General features: G+C 44.4%; 1 protein-coding gene across 3 annotated transcripts; it reads right to left on the bottom strand.

The window, feature by feature from the left end:
* Positions 1 to 3,390: 3,390 nt before the first annotated feature.
* On the bottom strand, positions 3,391 to 25,012 carry fam53b (family with sequence similarity 53 member B). 3 transcript variants are annotated; one of them, XM_062474767.1, is made up of 5 exons: positions 24,836 to 25,012; positions 12,318 to 12,547; positions 11,383 to 11,437; positions 8,870 to 9,654; positions 3,391 to 4,523 (listed from the first exon to the last, which is right to left on the bottom strand). In XM_062474767.1, the coding sequence occupies exons 2-5, from the start codon at positions 12,405 to 12,407 to the stop codon at positions 4,170 to 4,172; spliced, it is 1,284 nt and encodes a 427-aa protein (XP_062330751.1). In that variant the 5' UTR covers positions 12,408 to 12,547; positions 24,836 to 25,012; the 3' UTR covers positions 3,391 to 4,169. The 3 variants fall into 3 exon arrangements, with proteins under 3 accessions (XP_062330751.1, XP_062330752.1, XP_062330750.1); XM_062474768.1 differs by lacking the exon at positions 24,836 to 25,012 and adding an exon at positions 24,719 to 24,826; XM_062474766.1 differs by lacking the exon at positions 24,836 to 25,012 and adding an exon at positions 14,225 to 14,954.
* Between the last annotated feature and the right edge of the window lie 1,392 nt (positions 25,013 to 26,404).

The raw sequence follows: 26,404 nt of genomic DNA, 5'->3' as shown, positions 1-26,404 counted from the left end.
TGAAACTTCAAGGTCAAGGTCGTTTTGTCTCTTTCCACAGTGTGTTGCCCTCACTCCCATCATCAGCAAGTGTTTTGAGAAGCTAGTAAGGAACTTTATCACCTCCATGTTACCTGCTGCTCTCGACCCATTGCAATTTGCATACCGTCAGAATAGATCCACTGACGATGCAATTGCCATGGCACTGCACACTGCCCTCTCTAGTGATGTGTCGTCCGTGAACGATTCGTTCATTTTTAACGAATCCTTACAAGGACTCGGGAGTAACGAGTCCTCTCAAAGAGTGATTCGTTCATTTTCTCGTGGCCGCGCATCGGGACTGTTGCATAGGCTCGTCCAAGTAAACAGAAATGATTCGTTCATTTCCCGACTCGGTCTTCGGGTACGAGTCTTTGGATCATTTTTCACGTGACCTGCATAGGCTCTGTAGTGGTAGCTAGAGGAAATGCTAGAGGGAACGATTCGTTCATTTCCCGACTCGGTCTTTCTACAAGTCTTTGTATCATTTTTTATGTGACCTGCATAGGCTCTGTAGTGGTAGCTAGAGGAAACGAAAGATTCGTTCATTTCCCGACTCGGTCTTTCTACGAGTCTTTGGATCATTTTCACGTGACCTGCATAGGCTCTGTAGTGATAGCTAGAGGAAACGAACGATTCGTTCATTTCCCGACTCGGTCTTTCTACGAGTCTTTGGATCATTTTTCATGTGACCTGCATAGGCTCTGTAGTGGTAGCTAGAGGAAACGAACGATTCGTTCATTTCCCGACTCGGTCTTTCTACGAGTCTTTGGATCGTTTTTCACGTGACCTGCATAGGCTCTGTAGTGGTAGCTAGAGGAAATGAACGATTCGTTTATTTCCCGACTCGGTCTTTCTACGAGTCTTTGGATCCTTTTTTCACGTGACCCGCATTGTATTTTTTAGTAGAGGAAACAGTTTCCTCATTCCCTTTCGTGTGGCCGCTGTTTTAGTAAGACGTGAATGATATTCGCTCAAGTCATCATACTGACTGGTTTTGTTATTTTCACTTCACATTTACACTTACAGTTTAGTGCTTTAGTGCAGTGTAATTGTTTGCCGTGATAATTAAATGCTAGTGTGATAATAAATGACCAAATCATACAAACTGTCATGATACATTATTTTAATGCAGGAATTTCTTTTAAAATAGTATCTGCTGGTGCACATGTCATGCACTAACCTACATGAGAATATGATGTGTTTGCAGTGGACGCCCCCCCCCCCCCCCCCGTTGAAATGAACGAATGACTCTAAAAAAGATTTGTTCATTATACTGAACGAGATTCAAAGAACCGAATCAGTAAAATGATCCGAACTTCCCATCACTAGCCCTCTCCCATTTTGACAAAAAGGACTCCTATGTGAGAATGCTGTTTGTGAACTAGAGCTCAGCTTTTAACACCGTAATCCCTGCCAGTCTACACACCAAACTCAGGGCCCTGGGCTTAAACTCCTCCCTGTGCAGCTGGATCCTCAACTTCCTGATGGACCGCCGTCAGTCAGTGAGAATGGGCAACACCACCTCTACCACACTGACTCTAAATATGGGAGCCCCAAAAGGATGCGTGCTGAGTCCCCTACTCCCTGTACACCCACGACTGCGCGGCCACACAACACTCCAACAACATGGTCATCAAGTTTGCTGACGATACGACGGTGATAGGCCTGATCTCCAGTGACAACGCGACAGCCTACAGAGGGGAGGTCAACACCCTGACACACTGGTGCCAGGAGAACAACCTTTCCCTAAATGTCAACAAAACCAAGGAGCTGATCGTGGACTTCAGGAAGCAGAGGGGGGAGCACTCCCCCATCACCATCGACGGAGCGGCAGTGGAGAGGGTGACCAGCTTCAAGTTCCTCGGTGTTCACATCGCAGAGGACCCGACATGGGCCACACACACCAAACATGTGGTGAAAAAGGCCCAACAGTGCCTCTGCCGCCTCAGGCGACTGAAGAAGTTTGGCCTGAGTCCCCGCATCCTAAAGTCCTTCTACAGCTGCACCATAGAAAGCGTCCTGACTGGGTGCATCACTGCCTGGTATGAAAAACTGCACTGAGCTGAACCGCAAAGAACTTCAGAGGGTGGTCAGCGCAGCACATCACAGGAGGTGAACTTCCCTCCCTACAAGACATCTACACCAGGCGGTGCCTGTCAAAGGCCAGGAAGATCATCGGCGACCCCAACCACAAACTGTTCACAGTGCTACCATCTGGCAAGCGGTACCGCAGCATTAGTTCCCAAATTAATCGACTGCGAGACAGCTTCTATCTCCAGGCCATCAGGCTCCTGAACAGATAACTACCTCCCTTCTGATTCCTGCACATCATGACTTTTTTATTTATTATTTTATCTTTTACCTTTTATTGTTATTATTGTTCGTACTATCTATTTGACTACTTAAAAACTGCACTATTGTAGGTAGCTCAGCGGCACAAAGCTTTTCATTGTACCTGTATATTTGTATATCCTGTACATGAGAAATAAACTTGAATGGAATTGAAAGACCTGTGCACTGGTCCTAAAATATCTGGATGACAATATAATCAAATTCATTAAAGATATTTGTTTGCTTGGCTTGATCTTGTTTTTACAAGATCAAGCCAACAGTTGTTCTGTGTGAATTCAAGCCTAGGGTAACATAGCATGTCAGCCCCTCCTTAAATTGTCTCTTGTCAGTTTCAGTGAGGCGGAGATGTACTGTAGCTCACGCATTTGAGGAATGACTGACATTATGGCAAGTCTGAACTACGAAGCCAAGTAGGCCCCTTAAGCCCTGGCGACATGCAGCTGTCGAGGAGAGAGAAAGAGAGAGCAGAGAAACAAGAAAGCAGAGATGACAAATATAGAAGACAGAGCAGAGAGAGAGATTCACAAAGGGAGGGGAAGCAAAGAGAGCAGCAGAAAGCAGCGGCAGTAGCCCTGACACATGGCCCACATTCACAACCACCTCTCACGTCACGGTGCTCCTCAGAGAAAAAGCCCCTTTGTTTCCCAGCAGAGGGAGGGAGGCTGTGAGAGAGGTCTCTGAGGTGAACCACCGCTCCTGTTGGAGCGGTGGTTCAGGAACAGAACTTCCTAACCCAGGTTGTTGTCCCTGGCCTCGTCTTGGCACACAAACGCAGGGTCATCAAAGTGTATCCACCAAGGCTCCTCTGGTAGACTGCTGCTTCCTGCAACTGAACTGGGTCACACTGCAGCACTGTCTTAACTACTAGTCAAACAATAACTTTCAAGAGAACATTGTGTTCAGCCCTCTAAGGGCAATACTGTATCTGCTCACAAACTACAAAAATCTATGACTTGCTGAGAAAAAGTAATTTACTAATCGGAACCAGGAACAAAAATGACAGGATCTAACAAATGCCACACTTAAAGCTGTGTTTATTTGTAAAGAAATATGTTCATGTTTTACATAGTTTTGCAGTTACAAACTGTAAAAAGAAAGAATATAAACGCTATTAGCATCACTAAGGTTCTCTCAAACGGAGAGGAGAAAGATGCTGGTAGCCCAAATTTTATAGTCTGTTGATGTTAAGCCCCAGGGGTATACTTCAGGCTTCAGGTTTGTGTGTGTGTGCATTTACCATTAGACAAAGGAATCTACAGCAGCTCTCAAAGTAGTCTCCATGCACATCGTCATGTACCCATTGTGTACTATTTAAGAAACGTCACCAGAAACATCTGCTATCCCTAGTGTAGAGAGTTTGTACAAGCCTGCTGTGTATCCTCTCCATATCCAAGTACAGGTAATCGGGGCGAACAAAGAAATGCTTTAAGAAGTCAAAACAACAGAGCTTCCTCAGCTCTTCTGTACCCCACCCACACCCCTCCAGAGCACGTGTGTGTCCACCCGTGCTCTTGAGATACAGAGACATGATATTTGACACAGGCGGGTAGGAGGGTGCACACAGGCCCAGCGAGGGCCTCTCTGGGCTCCTTCTCAATGCTCTCCATCGTCTCCACAGTGTTCACAGTCAAAGCAGGTGTCTAGGCACTAGCCCCAATAGCTATTCCACTTGCTTCTTCTTTTAAGACTATTTCCGTTTTTTTTCTTCTTCCTATACCACTTCCTATACCACCTACAGATCATCTTCTACCGTCTCCCCTCCACCCCCCCTCACCCTGAGGGCACTAGGTAGGGGTTCAGTTCCTCTCAATCTGCTCAATGTCAAGCTCGCCCCCCAACTGATCTCTTCTGGTGCCGCATAAGCCCGTCCATACTGGCTCGCGCTCCTTGCCATTGGTCGTCCCCACTGTCACGTCATGGTGGCCTGGGGGGTCCGGGTCCAGGTCCTCGATGGTGGGGCATGACTTGGTGCTCAGCGTGACACCATCCTCTTTGGTGTCTGGAGGTAGGGCTGACCCCTGGTGGCTCGGAGGGTGGGAGTCTGTCTGGTACTGGGTGGAGCTCCTGGTGATGGGTGTGACCTGGCTTGACTGGCAGCAGTCTTCCCCCATGATCCCAGGGCAGCTAAGGCTATGGAAATTCCGGAGTTTCTGTGGATCGATGTAAATAGATCTGGTTTAGACTTTTCATGTACCAAACAGAAACACAATCCCAGACCCAAGTCAACAAGTGTAATCGCTGGACTGGAGTGAGTCAAAAACAGGAATGGAAACCTAACAAATATTTTAGTACTGGCAGCTTCCGCCAATTGATCTCTGTGGGAAGGAATATTTGGTCATCAATCCTCTCCCTGTCAGACCCCTGAGATGAACACAGGCCCTCTGCTAACCACATATCCTGCTAATACATCAGGCCACTATGTTTTGTGAACAGTATGGAAGACCAACTGAGTTACAGTACATTGCTGGCTATGAGATCAGAACCATACAAATAAACAAAATGACAGAAAGGGGAATTAATTAATTAAAAACTTTAACATAGGAGAGCAACTGGTGGCAATAAGGTAAAAGGAGAAATAATGAGAGAGAAAGAGAGATATTAAGAGAGACAGCGAGAGAGAGACTTAGGCAGTGAGTGGGGGCCATCATTCATGTCACGCTGGCCCCTGGACTGCACAGCCCTGCCACTGGCGGTGCACAATGAGCTTATACATCTGGGGCGCCATGTGAATTCCTCTGGTAAATCCACATGTGCCAGAGGCACAGCAGGCGTGTCGGGCTTCTCGACAGCTGGTGCCGTTCGCTGGAGCCTGGATCACCGACGCCCCCCTGCTTTCTGGACAGGTGGCCAGGGCAGCTGTCCCTGATGTTTGACCTCTGGAGGGGAGCCAGAAGATCTTTACAGAACAGGGGGCCCCTCCACATCTCACCCCCACCCTCAACCTCACCTGTGCTACCATGCCTTTTAAGTAATGGGGTTACACGCACGGTTGGTATTTGACCACACACACGCCATGTCTGTATCTTGAGCGGACGGACAAGCACGCCCAGGAAACAACTGAGCTGGGAACAGTGGGCAGAAGATGGACACAGTCTGGAAGAGAAATGGAAACGCTGACTTGAAGCTGATTTTCTCTCTTCTAGCAGCCCCGGCAGCAGAGGAAGGCCCAGATCTTTCTGCTGTTCCTCAGCTTCCAGTCTCCAGGCCCACTCCTCAAACATGACCTGTGCCCCAGTACTGTGTAGCCCAGTCTGGCCCTTTCATTACTGCTTCACTCTGGGTAACAGGCCCTGAGACAAAGCCTGTGTAACAAAATAAAAATCCTGTCTGGTCTTGCTCAAACTTAAAACTTTATATCAGCACAAAATGTCCAAGTGTTTGTTGACAAATAGGATACTGACTATTTGAACTTAGTTTTAGTGGTTGAAAAAACAGGAGATAAGTGGAAGGAGTTTACTAGTTATCAGGCTGATCCCCCCCCACCCTCCCTCTCCGGCTTCTTTACTGGCTGGGGATCAAGGGAGGTGAAGTGGAGTGAAATAGAGCCCAAGAGCAAAGGCACAGATCTCATCCATAATGACCTTGAGTCCCCCGGGTCGATGGTGGCTTATCAATAGCTCATGAGCAGAATTTACAGAGATCAATAACTCTTTACTCTACACTCAACCACCCCCCAGCTGATCTATAATCTCTACTCCATCTGCTCCACTTCCTGACTTTCACATTCCCCCCTTCCTCCCATCCACCCAACTCGTGAGTTCTGGAAGCTATTTTCCTCTGAGCCTTGGTTCTAAACCAAAGCCACTGGATATGAGATGGGAATTGATCAAATAAAGATTTCTTGAAAGAATCATATTGATGCTGTCAAAGTGCATTATTTCCTGTGTAAACACTATGTAAACCTTGTCCATGAGGAGATAAGGGTTAAGGATCGAATTGAATCCCAGAAGGATAACACAAACAACAATGGAGATGGACTGGGGCCCTGCATGATGAACAGCAGGAAATACGCATTCTTAACAAACTGAGACCTCTTAAGTCTCGCAATGAAAACAGTTTTGTTTCCCTGAGTGGAATACTCCTTTCTTCACGCTAACCAGGGCGGAGTGTGAGTGCGTGTGTGTGTCGTGGTGGTGTGTGGGTCGGCGCTGTTGGCGTCAAAGAAGCCCTGTTGTTCAGACACAGTTGAACTCTGAGTGACTCTCTCATACGGGCCAAAGCCTGACACGTTTGCGGCCTTGTGTGTTTGTGTGACAGGGAGGATGTGTGTATGAGTGCTTGTGTGGGTAAACCCTTCTGAGAAAAGCCTCAGAGATATGGCGTCTCGGGGTTGAGGCATCGTCATAGTAATGGAAGCCAAACAGTTGTAGTCTCAAACTGTTGACATGTCTGAAAGCTGTCATGTCGGTCAGCACCGAAGACAGATCCACAGGTGGATTCAGAGGTCTGTCCCTTGGTGGGGTTAAGGCTGTTTTGGGGTCAAAGTACACCCACCATCTTGTCTATAGGTGCGTGCCTGTGTCTCTGGTAAGTCACTTTTCTTGGCCTCGTTAGACCATTTAGCTAAGGACTTCTTCAGTGAAAGGAAACAATTGCTGAGAAAGGCGTGACCCTGGACTTGACATGAACAAAATCGTCTTTATATCGCCAGCAGAACCACTTTCAAATTAAGTGGATTGAGACTTGCGCACACACACACTGGTTTGAGCTTTTATATTTGTAGCACAGTCCACAGACAAAGCACGGTACCATCACACCTTCTCCTACCCCGACAAGGAAAGGGTCTTCCCCCTTTGTCCTTCTCCCAGAGGAGAAGCTTCAAAGCTTCTGACCCAGCATGGGGTCAGATACAGAGGCCACACGGCCCACAGTATCAGAACAAAGGATTTACAAGGAATAACTTTCTTAAAGGATTTACAAACATATTCTCAAGGACTACATGGCTCATGGACACTATTTCAATGACAGTAGTTGATGTGTTATAATGTGTGTTTTTCCCATTTACTTAGAACGTTGTTTAATTGAGGTTTGATTATAACTTCCCTTCAAGTATAGTTAAGTCAGCCAATCTGGATATCAAAATGATTGTACCATACTAACAAAACCATTTACGAATGTTGTATTGTTATATTCTGAAGTATAAGCAATACATGGACATTTGAAATAGCTGAACTCTGAAAAGTTATCAGCCACTTCACACCTAGGCAGATCTCAGGACAACGCCCAGGTGGGGGAAAACTGACCAATGAAAGAGGTCACCTTCACGGGGACCCCCCCTTTTCCTTTGGAGTATAAAACCCCCAAACGTACAATCACCCCCGCTTGTTCGTAGGATTAAACTGAAGTGCTAGCTACATTTCTAAACTATTCCTCTCAACCTGCAAATTCACTGAGCGCCCGGAACTTTGGCCAAAGATTCCGTTGTTCTATTTTCGTTGGACGATAACGAAACCATTGACTCTACCTTTCTTCAAACCGACAAAAGTAACTACGATTTGCAATATTTCTTACCTGTGACATATTGGCATGTTGTGATTAAATTGTTGATGTTTGATTGTATTTTACAAATGAGTTAGCTTAACCCTTGCTAAATCAGTTGCCCTTGCTCGTCCATTGTTCCCACAAAGTCCCTCTCTACCTCTCTCTCTCTCTCCCTCCCCCCTTTACACGCGCTCTACACAGCCATTGTGTTGCTCGCCCTCATTTGCATCCAGCCACTGTACTACTCTGACTAACCCATAACTTATCTGGTATTTGTTCATTATAATTACATTCTCCTAAATAAATCATTGTGTATAATATTCGCGTATCACTCACGTTATCTGATCTGCTCTACTTTCATAGAATTCACGACTCAAGATTAGACTGATTATTACGAAGGCTATTATTTAAATATTATTCAATAAGGTTTCCTCTATCCCTTTAACAATAAGAGGTGGTGCCCACAAGAACTACATACTTTATTATAAATTAAGTATTGCTAATCTTAAACGAGCAAACCCCGCTACATATTGTTTATTCAACAGACTAAAGTGACCTACAACTTATGAGTGTCCCTCCTAACAGCTGATTGGCCAGGCCAGCTGAATGTCTGTTTCTCTGTACACTGCTGTCCCTAACCCTGTAACCTCATCCAGGCCCATGGAGTGACTGAGGGACATCTCAACCTTGAGGGAACAGTCTGAAGGTGACTTTACACACGGTGTAAATAATCTGTACACTCACTGACTCAACTGCAATGCTTTGGGAGATGAGGGTGAGTTGTTGGATGGTTATCTTTAAACAGACAAAGTTTGTACCAGATGATGTCTTTCTCCTATGGCTAAATTGGAGAACAAAGGCTTTACTGTCTGCATTTTGAAGTGTGTTTCATGACGATGCAAGGGTTTTCATATCCTTTGTATATGAAACATAACAGGCTCATGTTTGTTAGATAGACCAAGACTCTTTTACCCTGGTGCTAATGAACCATGATCTCCAACCCTGCTGTACTGACCTGGGTCATCTTGGCCAGATCCAGGGAAGGCCTCTGCTTGTGTGTGTCGGCTGGTCTCCGCCGCTTCATGCCAATCTTTTTGTGGTTGAGGACGCAGGGCTGCGAGCGGCTCCGTGCCAGTCCCCCCTGCCCCACACGGCGCTCCAGCTCGGGGGTGGAGTCTGGGGAGCTGGGCGGCGAGGGCCCGGGGAGCTCTTGGGGGAAGATCTGTTCATGGGAGAGGTAAAAAGCCTGGGTTTGGGGTTCCAAGGAGGACGGGGAGAGGGAGGAGGAGGGTCCGAGACCGACGAAGGAGGAGGAGGAGGAAGGGGGGCAGCCAGCCTGGGCGAAGCAGGGCAGCTCCAGGGTGTTGGAACGGGCGGGCAGACTGAAGCTGGAGCTGCGCTGCATGGCTGGAAAATCTGCCTGGTGCAGCCCCCCGGCCAGGCCACGCTGGACGCTGCCCCCGCTGTGGCAGCGCCTCTTCTCCACCGCCGTCCACACCCGCGAGCCCTGAGGACGCCAGCTGGATCGCCAGCCCCCCAGCTCGTCCGAGCAGGACAGGGAGCGGCACTGGCGCTTGCTTGGTGGAGCCGTGGTGGAGGAAGAGGAGGAGGCGGCCTCGGTCAGGCTCAAGTCCTGCAGGAGGCTGCTGATGGCGCCCGAGGTGGCACCCACCTCCATCCCCCAGTGAGTGTGTCTCTGGTGGGCCTCGGGCAGCGCATCCCACAGGCTCTCCAGGCTGGAGCCCACAGCCTTCTGCTGCATGGCGCAGCCCCCGCCCACGTCTCGCCACCTTCCCGTCTCTGCAAACACCACCGGTAGCCGCCATTAGAAAAAAAGTGTGAAACACTTAAAACAAACAGGGCCCCCTCTCTATGTATTTAAGCTTTCCCCTTTTATCTGTAAAATTTCAGAAGAACCCTTCAGGCATGAAGTTCCAGCAGACATGCCCTGAGAACCCTTCTCTTCTGAGAATAGAGAGGCTGGGAGCCAGACATAAGCCCCAGGAACAGCAGTTCCTGGTGAATGGCTCTCTGCCATGACCTGGGGAGGCCTACTGCACTCGAACCCTCCAACATCTGTGGAGGCCGTGGTGTGGAAACATCCAGCACACACAGCACCCTGCTCTGAGAAACAGAGTGAGACAAAGACACTGAGAGCAGGAGAGAGCTCAGGGCTACCCTTCTTTACAAGTGTGTTGATTTTGGTGCTGGTACTCCATTGTACTGTGTGCGTTACACCTGGAGGAGAAGGAAGAGGAGACTACGACAGATTTCTTCTGAAGTCCTGAAGCACTTCTTGGATAAGAAGAGGGATCTGTCAGCAGACGGGGGGAACACAGCTCAATGTCTGACCTCCCCAAGATGTTCCAAACAACCAAAGACATACTTGGCCTCTTGACAATCGCCCCTGATAAACATTCCTGGGAAGAATCTTTATCTAGGCTGGGGAGGGTGTTGATAGCAGACAACCTACAGGCTTTATATCAGAGAAAACAGGCACAGTTCCAAATAGGTAACCTGGCTGCAAGCTGCCACACACAACTCTAACATTGCAAAGCACAGAGGTACAGCTATCATCCAGCACCCCCCCCCCATTCCCCCCCGTTCCTATGCTGTGCTACAGGTGCTGTGGTCACACTAGAGGGATTACTCTCTCTTTTAGACTAGATTCACAGAGAGAGGGGGACCCTTTTATACAAACGACACATTCCGGGCTGAGCTGGGCTGACGCCTGGTACGGAGGAGGAGAAAAGATTTTTCCCATTGGAGGTCAGAAAACAAAAAATCCCAAAAATGCTTTGGTCGGAGGAGCTGAGAGGAGAACAAAAGGCACTGTGCAAGACAGCTAACGTGCTGCTGTGGGTGTGCTTTGCCAGGCATGGGGACCCATGCACCCAGCACTAGGCTGAGGCTTGCACAAACTCCCTATTGATCTACGAATTTGCTGGGGAATGGGCACTGGGTTTACGGGGGATACTAATCAAGATTGGGCTTTGGTCTGTTTTCCCAGTACAGAAGACAGGCACGCGCCTAAAGCTCTTTCTTTTTCTCTTTGAAATCCATTTGACCCTTCTGTAGTACATTTTAAGAAGTGAAAAAGGCTGTTCAACTCGGCAGATTCTGAAATGGTGTAAAGGGCCCCCGGCGTATGGTGCAGTGTCCAATGTGGCAAGAAAAGAAAGCCTTTACAAAATGTTCAAACACAAACTAATTGCCATCATAAAAGAAACACCTGTTAGGCATAACAGCATCACCATTGGACCATGTGACCTTACTGTGAAGTGACAATTCCCTCACCCCCCACCACCTGTACATGTAACCAAATGTTTCCTTCCTAACAAGCTGCTGAAAGGTGCCATAAGCACATACTTCTAGTTTGTGTCCCTAGTTTGCAATGTTGAATAAAGCCCAAAGAGTGACAACAATAAGCAGATAAGAACATAAGGAGTGGGGCTGAGGTAAGTCAGTGGGTCGGGGCTGCTAATCAACGCAGGGAGGTCACAGGAAGTTTTGGCTGCACCAACTCACCCATGAGTCCGCAAGAGAAAAGTTTTGTTCCCTGGCTCATGGTCTGCGCCTGGCACTATGGAGAGAGAACACACAATCACGTTAGAGACATCCTTGAAAGTTGACTGTCAGACAAGTACCAAAAAGTCCTCTCAACACAGAAGCTCAAAAGCGTAGCAGAGGACCTCATGCAAAAAAAAAAGAAAAGAGGAAGTTGTCAGTATCCCCTCCCTCCAGCCCTTTTCGCAGGAAAAGCAGTCAACATAGACGGGTCTGTAAAAGCATGCAGGACAAGGAGTGTATGTGCGGTATGGAAATGTGTAGCAGCCACAGGTGGCGAGACTCTGTAGACAGACTTTCCCCTGTGCCAGAGACGGTATACGGCACACAGCCCCGCTCTCTCCACCTCAACGGAGGGGGTTTCATTTCACATGGGGATGCGCAAGGTGCTGACTATCTCCACATTTCTGGGGGGGGTTGTACTGTGTAAGAGCACAAACGTACATGTGTTTTTTGTGCGCGTGTGTGAAGGAGAATGGATAAAGAAATGTTCCTTCCATCTTAGCACCTGGGGAAGCTCCTGTTGATTTGGTAATGAATGGGAAGGGAAAGGATTCAAACCAGATGATGCACCCTTGCAGCAATAATTTAAGCTTTTATTATTATGCAATCACTGCTAATTTGGGGAGGGGGGAATTCAATGTTTCCCACTCAAATGATTAATGTTGAAATAATGCAAAAGCTTTTTCCAAAATTCCTTGGGATTTGCTGAATGCTTGAAGTTTTTCAGCAAACTCAACTTTAGGAAATTAAGTCGATTACCGGGGGATTACACCATCAAATGCACAAATTTTAATCACACTTTAATTTGGCTGTTGATTAACCTGGCTCAAACTGCAGAAAAACTCAAGACTAGCTCATGAACCGATAGTACGATTGCTTAGAAATCATCTTACCAGCCCCAAATCTGCCTCTTTGGACCTTACATCATCAGCACCCTTCTTTTCCAGTGTTTTCTTGTAAATGATCACCATGACAACACACATCTGTGCCACAACTGGATCCAGTGCATGCAAATGGGGTCGGAGGCCATCTTGGTGGGCATGGTGAGAGTCAGCCGGATCCTCATCTGTAGAACCACCTCAGGCTCCTCCAGGAACGCACGTCTTTACAGCTCAAACCAATCCTGTGCAGACAGAAACACGGAAGGATTAGAATTCTACACATTTCTGAAGTTCTGTTAACTCATCTGAGCTGAGCAGGACACAACTGAACTGTGAGGGAGCCGGCATCTCCCCAGATTGACCCGACCCACTCTGGTGAGGTGTCTGGCAGCTCAGAAAGATAACTCTGAGCACTGGAGGTGGTTGAGCCTGCTGCAGTCACCACCATGCAAAAGTATCTTGCAACTAGCTACAAGAGTTGGGGCAAAGCACAGTGGAAAGTCAGTGTGGTTTAACACTTTCCTTTAATTCTGGTGTCAGCAAGTATTGTACTTCTCGTACTTAATGCATTCTAGGCGTAGCGTCGGCAATAGGCCCGTACAGGATTGTTTTCACAGTTGGGACTTTTGAGTTTATCTGCCCTCCCTCACAACTTTCTATGCAATTTCCTCAACATGCCATCACAGTTGGTAATCTGAACCATGTTATTGTACTGAATGTCCATTTGTGATCATTGGTCATATGAGAAAGCGAGAGAGCGCAAGTCTCTCGCGAGTGTTCCACAGGAATAGGGGATTGTAGCAGAGCAAAGTCAGAGTTGTGTAATTGAATCCTCGGGGGCTCGGAATAGCACCGCTGTGACCTTGTGGTTATCAAAACAACCCCTTGCACATTAGCGCTGCATCGATGGATGCAAACCAGCTGATTAGTGCCAGATGTGGATCTATGGAGCGTAATCAGAGTCTGATTAAAGCAACACTTCAGAGATAGAAATGGGTGGATGGATAAATGTAGAGAGATGTAGAGTGATGGTGGACTGAGAGTGTCAAATAAATGACGAGAGAGAGAGAGAGAGAGAGAGAGAGAGAGAGAGAGAGAGAGAGAGAGAGAGAGAGAGAGAGAGAGAGAGAGAGAGAGAGAGAGAGAGAGAGAGAGAGAGAGAGAGAGAGAGAGAGAGAGAGAGAGAGAGAGAGAGAGAGAGAGAGAGAGAGAGAGAGAGAGAGAGAGAGAGAGAGAGAGAGAGAGAGAGAGAGTGGTGTTGTCCATGAGACAAAAGCGCGTTGTCCCGAGAAAGAAACCAAGTCCCCTTTTAAAACACAAATTTTCCTTTTAACCCTAGAGGGGAAAATACATTAAAGCAATGTTCTTGACTGAATTTACATGTGTGAATATGCTTCATTAAAGCACAAAGATAGGACAGATAAGATAGAGCAGCAAGTTTATCACGTGTGTGACTGCTAACTAACAACATGTTCCAAGCCGGAGACAACCAGAGATATTCTGTAGCCTAGCACACAATTAATACATTACCCATAATGACGATAACGACTTGAGGACATGGATTTTTTAAACACCATCCAATAGACCAAGTAAGTTCTCTGATCAAAAATGAGTAGAGAAGATTTCCACTACACCTCTACCTGACACATAATAATAAGTGGCCTAAAAAGAAAAATTGTATGTCTAGATTTAGGATATCTTATATTCATCTTATAGCTCTATGCATGTATGACATTAAGAACAAGTTAAACCAAGTAAAAATCCCATCCCCTGAATGTCCAGGGATCGGAACACACTTGTCATCCCCAAATAAAAGGAGAGGAGAGAAGGCAATACAGTAAATTTGAAAACTTCTTTGGCATTTAAAAAGTGTTTAGACAGAATAAAGAAGAGCGCTCAGAGGGTGAAAAAAAACATACCTTGAGAAATTCTCTCCTTGACTAGAGTAGGCATTGGCAAGGACTTGGAGTTTCTCATGCAAGGACGAGAAGGTAAAACAAACGTGCAAAGCATACCTAGAAACTCTCTCTGATGAGCTGGTGACACATTCTGTCCTGTTTCCACAGATATTCGCACTAACGACGTCTCGTGATTTGGAGATGTTGATAAAACGCAAATCACCTACTGTCCTTCAATGGGCTTTTAATAAATGAACGAAAAAAGGGGTTGTTACTATCATAGACAACCCAGTGCCTCTCACTCCTCCATAATCCTTTATCTGTAATCTGTGAAAACTTTCTGACAACCATGAATCCTTTATCAGGGTCAGGGCGTCAGCAATAATGACAGCTGAGAGGCCTGATTTCTCGGGGGGGGGACAGGGGTGTGGGGAGTGCAGAGCAGCGCTCCTCATCTCTGGATGGTTGTGTTATGCTGTGGCTGACTGACAACAGCAGTGGCGGTGACCATTTATTAAGGGTTGCCACACAAACATTTTGCAGCACAAATTTGTTGAGCTGCACGCTTCCTCTGTGGTCTGAGGCTTTCAATAGTGGAATTACATTAAAAATAAACTCAAGGAGGGGGGAGGGGTCAACTAGTGTCAGCCATGTATAAGCTGTGCTTACTTTTCCTTTTGGGTTGTGCAGTGAGTAGCACAAACATTAATTCAGTGTACATACAGAAGCCATCTACAAATAAGGAATGGGAATGGTTCTTGGTTCGTTCTTTCCCTGAGGTAACAACGGGTTCGAACTAAGGGTTTTCAAAAAGGTTGTTAAATTTAGGGGGTTGTATACCAAATCCTGTCAGGCATGTTTGACAAGAAATCTGAGTTGGTTAGACCGGAACAAATATTTTTCATGGGAAGGCTTTTCCTTTACCTCAGAACTCAGCTAGTAGGCCTACACTGAAAAGGTTAACACTCGACATCCCGGCCTAGATGAAGCGCCTTTCATGGTACATTTAGTATTTGCCATCAACGAGTCTACTTGCCATCTGGAGCACACAAAATAGGAATACAAGCCCACAATTTATATAATATAGGGGAAATAAGTAGCATACATATTCAATAAAATACTATAGTCTACAAATGTTCTATTCCAGAGTGTAAGCTTTAATATTTTTGAGTTTGATTAGGCTGACACTAACAATTTAGTAGGCTATCGAGTACCAATCAATTTCAAAACAAAGGCCCTTGGACAGCTTGTGGTAAACTATTGACATAGCCTATTCCATACATTCAATTCTTGTTAACAATTCCATGTTAACAAGCCAGTATTCAAATAAGGATGTTGGATCTGTGGTCTCATAGTCACATAGTGAACAATCTTGGGATTGAGGCTGTCTCAGTAATCCTTGTGTCTGCTTGCTACCTGAGACAGCAGGCCCCGACCACAGGCGATGAAATCCAATTTAGGGATTTGAGCCTTTCTGCCAGTGATCACTAGTGCCTGAGAAGACAGCAACACTCAGCTCACCTCCCCATGGGAAAAATTATGCATGTTCCTCAAAGTGTAACTGTCCCAGAGCCATGGGCTGTGCTGAGCAATAGGCCTGCCTACATGTCTTTCATAAATCTCAGCTTGATCCATATTTGGTGTCATAATTTATGATCACGATAGCTAGTGCCAACTGGCTCACTAAGTTGAAAAGGGGTGATTTTGCTCCAACCATACAAGAGTAGGACTGTGATATGTACAGTTAGGTCCATAAATATTTGGACATTGACACAATTTTCATCATTTTGGCTCTGTATACCACCACAATGGATTTGAAATGAAACAATCAAGATGTGCTTTAAGTGCAGACTTTCAGCTTTAATTTCAGGGTATTTACATCCAAATCAGGTGAACGGTGTAGGAATTACAATACATTTTATATGTGGCCCCCCCCCTTTTTAAGGGACCAAAAGTAATTGGACAATTGGCTGCTCAGCTGTTCCATGGCCAGGTGTATGTTATTCCCTCATGGGAGTTCGTTATTTCATTGACAAGGAGCAGATAAAAGGTCTAGAGTTCATTTCAAGTATTGTATTTGTGTTTGGAATCTGTTGCTGTCAACTCTCAATATGAAGTCCAAAGAGCTGTCACCATCAGTGAAGCAAGCCATCGTTAGGCTGAAAAATCAAAACAAACCTATCAGAGAGATAGCAAAAACATTAGGTGTGGCCAAATCAACTGTTTGGTACATTCTTAAAAAGAAAGAACGCACTGGTGAGCTCAGCAACACCAAAAGACCCGGAAGACCACGGAAAACAACTGTGGTGGATGACAGAAGAATTCTTTCCCTGGTGAAGAAAAACCCCTTCACAACAGTTGGCCAGATCAAGAACACTCTCCAGGAGGTAGGCGTATCTGTGTCAAAGTCAAAAATTAAGAGAAGACTTCACCAGAGTAAATACAGAGGGTTCACCACAAGATGTAAACCATTGGTGAGTCTCAAAAACAGGAAGACCAGATTAGAGTTTGCCAAAAAACATCTAAAAGACCCTGTACAGTTCTGGAACAACATCCTATGGACAGATGAGACCGAGATCAACTTGTACCAGAATGATGGGAAGAGAAGAGTATGGAGAAGGGAAGGAACTGCTCATGATCCAAAGCATACCACCTCATCAGTGAAGCATGGTGGAGGTAGTGTTATGGCGTGGGCATGTATGGCTGCCAATGGAACTGGTTCCCTTGTATTTATCGATGATGTGACTGCTGACAAAAGCAGTAGGATGAATTCTGAAGTGTTTCGGGCAATATTATCTGCTCAGATTCAGCCAAATGCTTCAGAACTCATAGGACGGCGCTTCACAGTGCAGATGGACAATGACCCGAAGCATACTGCGAAAGCAACCAAAGAGTTTTTTAAGGCAAAGAAGTGGAATGTTCTGCAATGGCCAAGTCAATCACCTGACCTAAATCCAATTGAGCATGCATTTCACTTGCTAAAGACAAAACTGAAGGGAAAATGCCCCAAGAACAAGCAGGAACTGAAGACAGTTGCAGTAGAGGCCTGGCAGAGCATCACCAGGGACGAAACCCAGCGTCTGGTGATGTCTATGGGTTCCAGACTTCAGGCTGTCATTGACTGCAAAGGATTTGCAACCAAGTATTAAAAGTGACAATTAGATTTATGATTATGTTATACATTGTTTCATTTCAAATCCATTGTGGTGGTATACAGAGCCAAAATGATGAAAATTGTGTCAATGTCCAAATATTTATGGACCTAACTGTAGATGGGAGGCTTCTATAGGTTTTGGAATTGAGGGTCTGGGGCACAGAGATGGTTTCACAAGCGTTGCAGCTGCCCACTTATCATAAACACAAAGCCCCAGCAAGGCCATGCATAGCAGCAAAGAGGGCCAGCTTTTTAAAGAAGGCCTGCTGTTTAATTATCTCGTACATAATCACTTGCACTGTATACATTTGTTCGGAACAAGAGGTTAGTTCTGGAGAAATGTTGTCCACATGAATATGCATGTCTGATATGTCACTTAACTACAATGGGGCTAAGATCAAATGTGACATGTCTCTGCTGCCATTGCGGACATAGCAAAGTATAGAAATGAGCATGAAATAATAATTGTGTCTTAACATGGCCATCCCTTGGATTTCATGAGAATTCTTGGCAACATTTTACATAAGGGTTACATTAAAGATCCCATGACATTGAAGTGACAGTGAAGTTTTCATGTCATGGGACCTTTAACTACCAAGTAAATACACAGCAATACCGTCAGTTTAAACATGATAAATACTAAGGAATTGCTCATGTATTTATATGGCATTAGGTGTTAGTGGTAGTGCTGTCAAACGATTAAAATATTTAATCGCGATTAATCGCATTAATGGAATAGTTAACTTGCGATTAATCGCAATTAATTGCACATTTTATCTGTTCTAAATGTCCCTTGATTTATTTTTGTCCAATTATTTTTTCTTATTTTAATACTCTTATCAACATCGAAAAGTGGATCAGATTGCTTGGTGCAAATGTTTTTTTTTATTGAAAACAACATTGCAATCGCCTGGCTTTGACGAGGGGGCGGAGAATTTGCATCAGCTGTGTGCTTGGCCATCAAGTGGTATTTCAGACTGGACGTCCTGCGATGATAGCTCAGTTCACAACGACAACACACAGATCACTTTGGTCTTGTCAATGGAACTATTTGGCAACTTTTTAAAAGTAAACTTTCCATTCAGAATCTTATTGGCATCCATTTCGCCGTCTCGCGCTCGCCATCCACTCAAAACGTAACGTTAGCCTAGTACTCTTTAGCCGGCTCGCAAGCCCAAACAAGTGTGTGCGGCGTGCTTGTTGTTTTGTTTCCGGTCTAGCTAGATCCGGTGTGGTGTTGTAGTTTTTGTAACGTCAGTAGTTGTTGCAACAGCATGTGAAAAAACGACAACGTTTGCTAGGCAAAAAGTAACGTTAATCGCGCGATAAAAAATCGACGCAGTTAAAATGGGTTTGCGTTAATGCCGTTAATAACGCGTTAAACTGACAGCACTAGTTAGTGGTATAGGTTATCACAAAAGTGTAAGAAGGCACAGTATGGGGGAAGGTAGGGGTAACTGGGTGTTGTAAAGGGGCAGTTGAAAACTGTGTTATCAAAACATGATCATCAGTAACATCCATTTACCCCCGAATAACACAACCTCCCTAACACCCCTTGTGTAATAAATTGTACTGCTAAACCATAATGAAGCGTAGATTGCGATTCTGTAACTACAATGTTGTTACAATAGGTATCTGGCTACGCAGTTGCATGGTAGTTATTGTAACCTTAATGCAAATAATTGCTCAAATCCGCATTTTAAATGAGCAATGAGAGAAATAGGGGTCACTACTGTCACACCCCAATAACTAGCACAACCATCTGTAAGAGTCTGTTCCAAAATCCCTTATGAAAGGGTAAGGGGTTTGGCAAGCAAATTGATATGGCAGGAGCTCACAGAATTTTACACACAGGCTACACAGCAAACATGATTTCAAACCCAAGGAAAAGGCTAACATGCTATGAATAAATTGTGTATACCGTATTTTTCGGAAAATAAGCCGCATTTTCTATAAACTGCACCCCACCAGAATGGGAGCTTTGTGTTTGTAAATCGGAGTATAAACCGCACTGGAATATATGCTGCACTTGATAAGGGAACAATGATACCAAGTTGCCAAGCAATGCACGAGTATAGGCGATCTTACAGCATCGTGTAACACACTTTGGTTGTGGATAGTAGGCTATGTCTAGTAATAAAGCCAAGTCACTCATTTAGTGGCAAAATCCATTGCTATGTCTACAAAATTATTTTAGATATAGTATAAGTTTAGCTAGCTTGCAAATCCTGAGGATAGAATACCGAATTTGAATTAGCCAATGTTGTGTTAGCGATGCTAGCTAACGTTAGTTTGCTAGTTGTACATAACATTTCACTGGGTCTTGCAGCTGTTTGATTTACTGAAATTATTATGAAATGTTATGTTATGCCATTTGCCTACGTTAGCAAGTCACTGTATATCCAAGCCCTGATTGTGTAACTGAGACGACACAGTAAATAATTCCTCTTTCAAATAATAAGACCCCGTTCAAGTGTTGACCATTAAATTAGCTGCACGGTCTGTAGAGATCTTGAGACTAAAGGCCGATTTATACTTCTCCGTTTTTACGGAGACGGACACAGGGAACGCCTTGTGGGGCACGGAGAGGGGAATTCCCTCTCCGTGCCCTCTCCGAGCCCCTCGGAGAGCTCTACGTGCACCTCCTGATTTTCCTGACTATCCGTCTGTCCGTCCGTCATTTTACGGATACACCTTGGCTGTGATTGGTCAGTATTAAGAACCGCTTGCGTCAGGGGCGGGGTTGCCGTGATAAACAGGACGAACAGAATCCTTTGACCGCCATTGCTGTAAGTTTTTACAATTCATATTTCAGATAAACAGTACATGTAAATCAGCATCTGGATTAAAATGTGACGAGAAATGGGCAGTGTAGTTGCTGAAAATGTGTGTATTTTATTGATGAAATGGCTAATTTGTAAATTTGCTCCGACTTCTCGATAACCTAGGTAAATAAACACTCCACGACGACTTACAAAAAAACGTTGCGCCACCTACTCTTCTGGCGGTGAATTGTTTTCAGCACCCACAGCCTACGGAGAACCATAAACAAAGTCTATCCGTCCGTATCCGTGCGTATCCGTGCGCCCGCCCATCCGTAAACGGAGACGCAGAAGCATATTTCGGCCTTATCCGTCCGCTAGTCCGTCATTTTACGGATACCCCTTGGCTGTGATCGGTCCGCAATTGGTTTAACACACAAAGACGTCATGTGGCAGGCTAAAAAAACGTTGTTCCACCTACTTTTCTGGCGGTTTTCAGCACCCACAGCCTTCGGAGTACTATAAATTCAACGAATCCGTCCAACTCCGTCCGTCTGTCTGTCCGTAACGGAGTCGGAGTAGTATAATTCGGACAGATTCGTTGAATTTATAGTACTCCGAAGGCTGAAAACAATTCACCGCCAGAAAAGTAGGTGGAGCAACGTTGCTAATGACGTCTTTGTGTGTGGAACCAATTGCGGACCAATCACAGCCAAGGGGTATCCGTAAAATGACGGACTAGCGGACGGATATTCAGGAAAATTAGGAGGTGCACGTAGAGCTCCCATAGAGTTATATTACTAGAGGCAGCTACTTTTGTCTTCCAAGATGGCATCCCCATTCATTTCTATGAAAAGTGCTCAGTGGCGCAGTGAGGCAAGCGAGAGCGCGAAAGGCTCGCTTTTTTCCTAGCTCCGAGTCTCGTGCACGCTTGCAACTAGCTGTACACGTCATACCTTGCGACAACCTGTCGCGAGCTTGTGAGCTGGAGCTAAGGAATTGCAGAAAACTGTCAGAATGTGGTACAAGTCCGATCAAGAAGCACGTGAACTTTACGAATATCAATATTGGTACTGTAGTATTATACGTGCAGGGCCTATACGTTGTTCTTTTTGCTTCGTGTTTTTAGTTTGACTGCTTAACTATTGTGTCGGATTAAAAAAACTGTAAACTTGAATATCTGGCTCCGTCGTTGTTCTAGCTCGGCAAATCAAGCTTAATTAAGCCTATAGGCCTATGTTACTATTATAATGATGATGAGTATTTCTTACTATTACTAGCTTATTGTTAATGCCATCGTTGTGGTGTTAACTGACTAAGTTCTAACAATATAACGACCATAACAATATTGTGGTTATCAGACATGATTTATTAATCTTCGTCTTTGCTCCCTAATAACATGCCAACAATCTATAATGACGCCGTAACATGCCACGATATTATAACTAATTATATTAGGCTATAATTACCAGGCCCGTAACGGAAACACATGAGGCCCCCCCGCAGAATAAGCCTGAGAGGCCCCCCCACCACATATGTAACGGATAATGTAATACAAATACCGACGGGACGAACAGGACCCCGACGCGATCAACTGAACTTTTTGGAACATTCTGAAGAGCCGTGTAATAAATGCAAGATATCAAAACTCAAGCTTGTCTTGTGAGGGAAATGTATTCAATAAGAAAAAAACGCTCAAACCGTTTGAGCGTTTTTTTCTTATACACATGTGCGCGTCTTTTAGCAAATATGTGTGCAAAGTCTTTTACCACACTCTTTACATCTAAACTGCGCGCACATTCATTTTCTATGCTAAGGATGGCCAGACCTGACAGCCTCTCTTGTGACATGGAGCTTCTGAGATATGTTTTGATCAGTTTCAGCTTGGAAAATGACCTTTCAGCGCTTGCGACAGTCACGGGTATTGTCAGAAATAATTTGATGGCCGTGGCTACATCAGGCACACTTGATAGGTTGGAGTTGTGTTTTATTATTAGCGTGTTCGCTAAATCATAAATGGAGCCATTTTTTGTCGTGTGAATCTTGTAGAAAGCAATGACTGTACGTTTTACACGATCATAATATGTATATAACTGAAATACAATGACTTATTGTAACTTTGATTATGTTTTTTGTATGTTTAAATAGTCAAACGCAATCGCTGCAACTGCACGATACTACTGTCGCATAGCGTTACGTTATCATGTTTGCTAATAATGTCAGTTATGTAATATATTTTATAATTAAGCACTTTTTCTACTTTCTCTTTTTTTTGTAGTTTCACTCCATTTCAATGTTGTCAGCTTGATAGGAAGTCAATAAAGGAGCAAGGCTAATTTTCCTGGCTCTTGGAAAGGAGGCTCTGTTAACGCTAGGAAGCACAACACAGACAGAGCAGTACAGCTGTCAAAGTATAGGCTAACGTTAGCTACGTGGTACAGTAATGTTAGCTATAGCAAACAGTACAATACCTGTCTCTTCTGGCAGATGAGTGCATCCTTCACCGGCTGGTCGAAAAATAAATTTGTAATTTTGGGAAGTTTGGCATTTAATTCAGAAATTTTCTGTTTTGAATGCCGCTTTTGGGCACCGCTTTTAAATGTGCGTTTCATTTTTCCTACTCTACGCTACAGTTAGCTACCTATTTGCAGCGGGCTCGCCGGTCTGTGTGACCATCTGACCTACTTCGTCATGTCACTTACCTAGCTAACAAAGAAAGCACAATTAAATATACAACTCTGGAAACACAGACAAGACAATAAGACACCCCATGTAATTCAAATTGGATAAAAAAAATTAAAAAAACGGGGGCCCCCCATCCCTGCGAGGCCCCCCCGCGGTGCGGGGGCTGCGGGGGTAATCTTTACGGGCCTGATAATTACGTTTGTCATGCCATGAGCATAATATGCATTCATTACAAAATGGTTAAATCTGCTTTAAAATAACGGAAATAAACTCTACAAACAACCGTCATGTATGTGTGCAACCATTTGTAAAGCTTGCTACAATAAAGGCAGGCAACTGTACATTATCAAGTCCTTTCTCCTTGTTCTCATTCAGCTCAGGTAAATCAGCGATTTGCTGATGTTCCCTTTTGTGCTTGTCCCCTGTTCGTATCCGCGAGCACGTTTCCAGGCAACTTTTCTTGACTTAAGCAAATAAATGGGGTGCTAGTTTACCCATTTCGGATTGGTTTCAAATTTAGCAAAAATCTGGAAAAAAGATTCGATGAAAAGCTAGTAGTATGAGCCAGGTTCGAGAATCGAACAAAAATTATTGGGGGAGATAGTTTTGTAAATGTTGACTGGAGTTAATAGAATAAAAACGACCGGAAGAGCCAGGTGCCTAACCGCAAACGCAATACCACCTACATCCACCGGGGCCGTTGCTTCAAGTCGAGGGGCAAGGGGTGGGGGTCTGAGAGCTCCCCGAGGGCCTCGGAGAGGGCTCTGAGAGGGCGTTCCACATCGGAGTGGGCGTTCCCTGTGACCGTCTCCGTTAAAACGGAGTAGTATATTTCGGCCTTTTGGGCTCGGCACCATAGAGAAAGATTATGTTCAATAGTATGACAGTCTAACCTGAGCGGTAGGTGATACTGATAAGATTGTCAACATTCCAGTGACACTGCATAGTAACATAAAAGGCACTAGCTAGCCTAACCAATTGTTCTAGTAAAGTCTCAACCTACCACACCATGAATGAAATCCAAAGGAAAAGGCCTGTAACAGCATATCAGTACAACCCAACTCTGACACTGTTTGGATAGCGGATAGGACTGCAAAGACTGGGTAGAATGGGTAGGACTACAATCGACAAAGACTGTCAAGGACTTCAATGGACTAAGACTGACTAACTGCATTGGACTAAGACTGGCTAGGACTGCAATGCAGCAGCCTGGGTAAAGCCAACTCCAGACCCAACTGGCTTAAGTGCAAACTAAGCAAGTCCAAATCCCAGCTTGTGGGTTGAGTGTAGGACGAAACAAAGCAAAACATTCTCGACAACTAACTATGTAATAACTAGTGGATAGCCAACTATGGTCTCCCTAGTAAATTGTCTAGCGCTCTGCTACCATAGTTGTCATACGCAGCCAATAGCTTGCCACAGCACTGCACAAGCGCAGCCATACTTACAGCTCAATGTACGAGCTTTGTTCTTTAACTAATTAGCGTTAGTTAGCTATTTATGTAGGTGGCAAATTTATGTTGAATACTCAAGTGTTCAAAGGCATAGCGGAAATTATTCAACTATAAACTTGGTAGGATATGTTAGTTTGATAGTTACGTTTTTTTTGCTCATAGAACGGCGAAACAATTTCCATCATCTAACAATATAAACTGTAAACTCATGATCCAGTACTGTAGCTACATGGTGAGGTTCCTTAAAACACGTATCTGTCCATTAGCTAAGTTACAGTCTAGTTAGCTACACAACCTTCTTTTGCCAGACAGAAGTTGAGAAACTAGTATTTTCCAGCGTTAACGTTCTTCTGTCGGTCAGACAAAGAAATGGGGTATAAGAAAAACGTTTTCAAATCATTAGTTTTATGGCTCAAGGCAGAAGCTAAGCCAAGCTACAGAGCAGCATCATAATACTCACATGTCAACGAACATGAAATAACTTCGTTTGTACATGGCAATGAACTCTGTGAACTAACTAGCAAGTCATCATTATTTGCCAGCAAAAAAAAATACAGTGGCTAACTGGAGAACTCACAATTATCAGGCTGTGCATCTCATAAGTCCAATGCCTTCCTGACTCCCACAACTGATGGTTAAGCCTGCCAGACCATTTTCAGGTTTTCGCGTATATGGCAAAAACAAGTCATGGAGTCCCTGAACCAAGGCAGCTGAAATTAACTACCACATCCACTGAACGGGACTGAAGGAGAAGTTTGCAATCTGTGACAGCACAAGCTCAAGGGAAAAACCATTGTCATAGGGGTGATTGTTAATTAAATATCATTATGAGAATATTGTTTCTCGAAAGCACGCACGTTTGGGTACAACTGTATGAAATAGTACAACTAATGACATTTGTTATGAGAAAAGATAAAAACGTACTTATTTTATTAGAGCTGTGGATAGCCAATGAACCTTCCTCTACCCAAGTCATGGTCTAGCCTGCTCCGCAGTAATCGAAAGCAACAATTTGTTGTGTTTTGCCACAGGCACCTACAGAACCATGCTTAGAGGGTATAGTTGTATATAAGTAAGTAGTCATAATTATACAGCCATGTGTGATTTTTAAAAGGGTTTTGAATATCTAGATGTATACATTAATAATATAACTCATACTATAAAATGTTAATTAAATGTCATTAATAATTGGTAGGTAGGTATTTTATTAATTCCTAAGGCAAATTGCAGAAATACTTGTCCGTTCCAGCAGCTTAACAATAGTGAGCTAAATAATGAGTCGTTTTTTAAGTTTATATTTATAATACATTAGTTCTCAAATCATAAAGTGTGTGAGGTGCATGACTCAAAAATGAAGTTAGGGGTTTGGCTATGTATTCTACAAGTTTTCTCCCTTATGTATTGAGGGAGACAAATCCTTGATGTCCTTTAACACAAGTAGCAGACAGTCTGAACCTTGTAGGCGGACAGTCTGCCCTGCTAAAAGAGATTAGTGGCACACAGCAGATGTTACCCTCTGATTAACAATGGTGTCCGCCAGGGGTGAGCCTCGGTACCCCACTCCTACAAGGCCTCAATATTAACTTCAATCCATTACAGTGAATTAACTTATGTGATGTGACAGCTAAAGCAGCAATATTGTTTAGTAATACAGTGCCTCTTTGTTGCTCACTTGGATGCAATATTTTAGGGTGGTATATAGCCTCTCATTTTGAAGCAAAAGTTGAAAACATTAACAACGCAAAGTGAGTGTGTGTCTGTAGGCTTCAGATGTTAATACTATCTCCTCAGAGACATCGTCCTATTTTTTTCCATCTGTTCATATTAGTGTCACACATTTTTCTCTGTGCTGTGTTTCATGAAACCATAGGGAGGGGGCAGTATTAATCAATTATACATGCACACCATACTGAACAAAATAAGCCTAGACCCTGGTGCAATTAAGGGGGCTTTATGACCACAGGGCAGATGGCTAGAGGCCTGGAGGTGCCAAATAATCCTAAATGTCAAAAGGTTTTAATAAACCGGCCACCCTGGCCCACAAAGGACAAACAGTGTTAAATGTTTGATTGAGCTTGTGTTTTGTCTATTTTCTGAATTAACTGAAGACTTTGTCACAGTTTAATAATTGTCATACATTTTTAAG

Source organism: Osmerus eperlanus, chromosome 12 (genome assembly GCF_963692335.1).
Source record: "Osmerus eperlanus chromosome 12, fOsmEpe2.1, whole genome shotgun sequence".
In the NCBI taxonomy this organism is placed as follows: Eukaryota; Metazoa; Chordata; class Actinopteri; order Osmeriformes; family Osmeridae; genus Osmerus; species Osmerus eperlanus.
Note: the sequence above shows the minus strand (reverse complement) of the source record. Positions and strands in the feature narration are given on the sequence as shown.

What these genes read in the sequence shown, in the direction of transcription:
- fam53b (XM_062474767.1), bottom strand. Translation starts at nt 12,407, where the DNA reads ATGTGTGTTGTCATGGTGATCATTTACAAGAAAACACTGGAAAAGAAG. An exon ending in AAGAGGCAGATTTGGGGCTG is followed by an intron (nt 11,438 to 12,317) that starts GTAAGATGATTT and finishes CTCTCTCCATAG; the next exon opens with TGCCAGGCGCAGACCATGAG. An exon ending in TTTCTCTTGCGGACTCATGG is followed by an intron (nt 9,655 to 11,382) that starts GTGAGTTGGTGC and finishes TGGTGTTTGCAG; the next exon opens with AGACGGGAAGGTGGCGAGAC.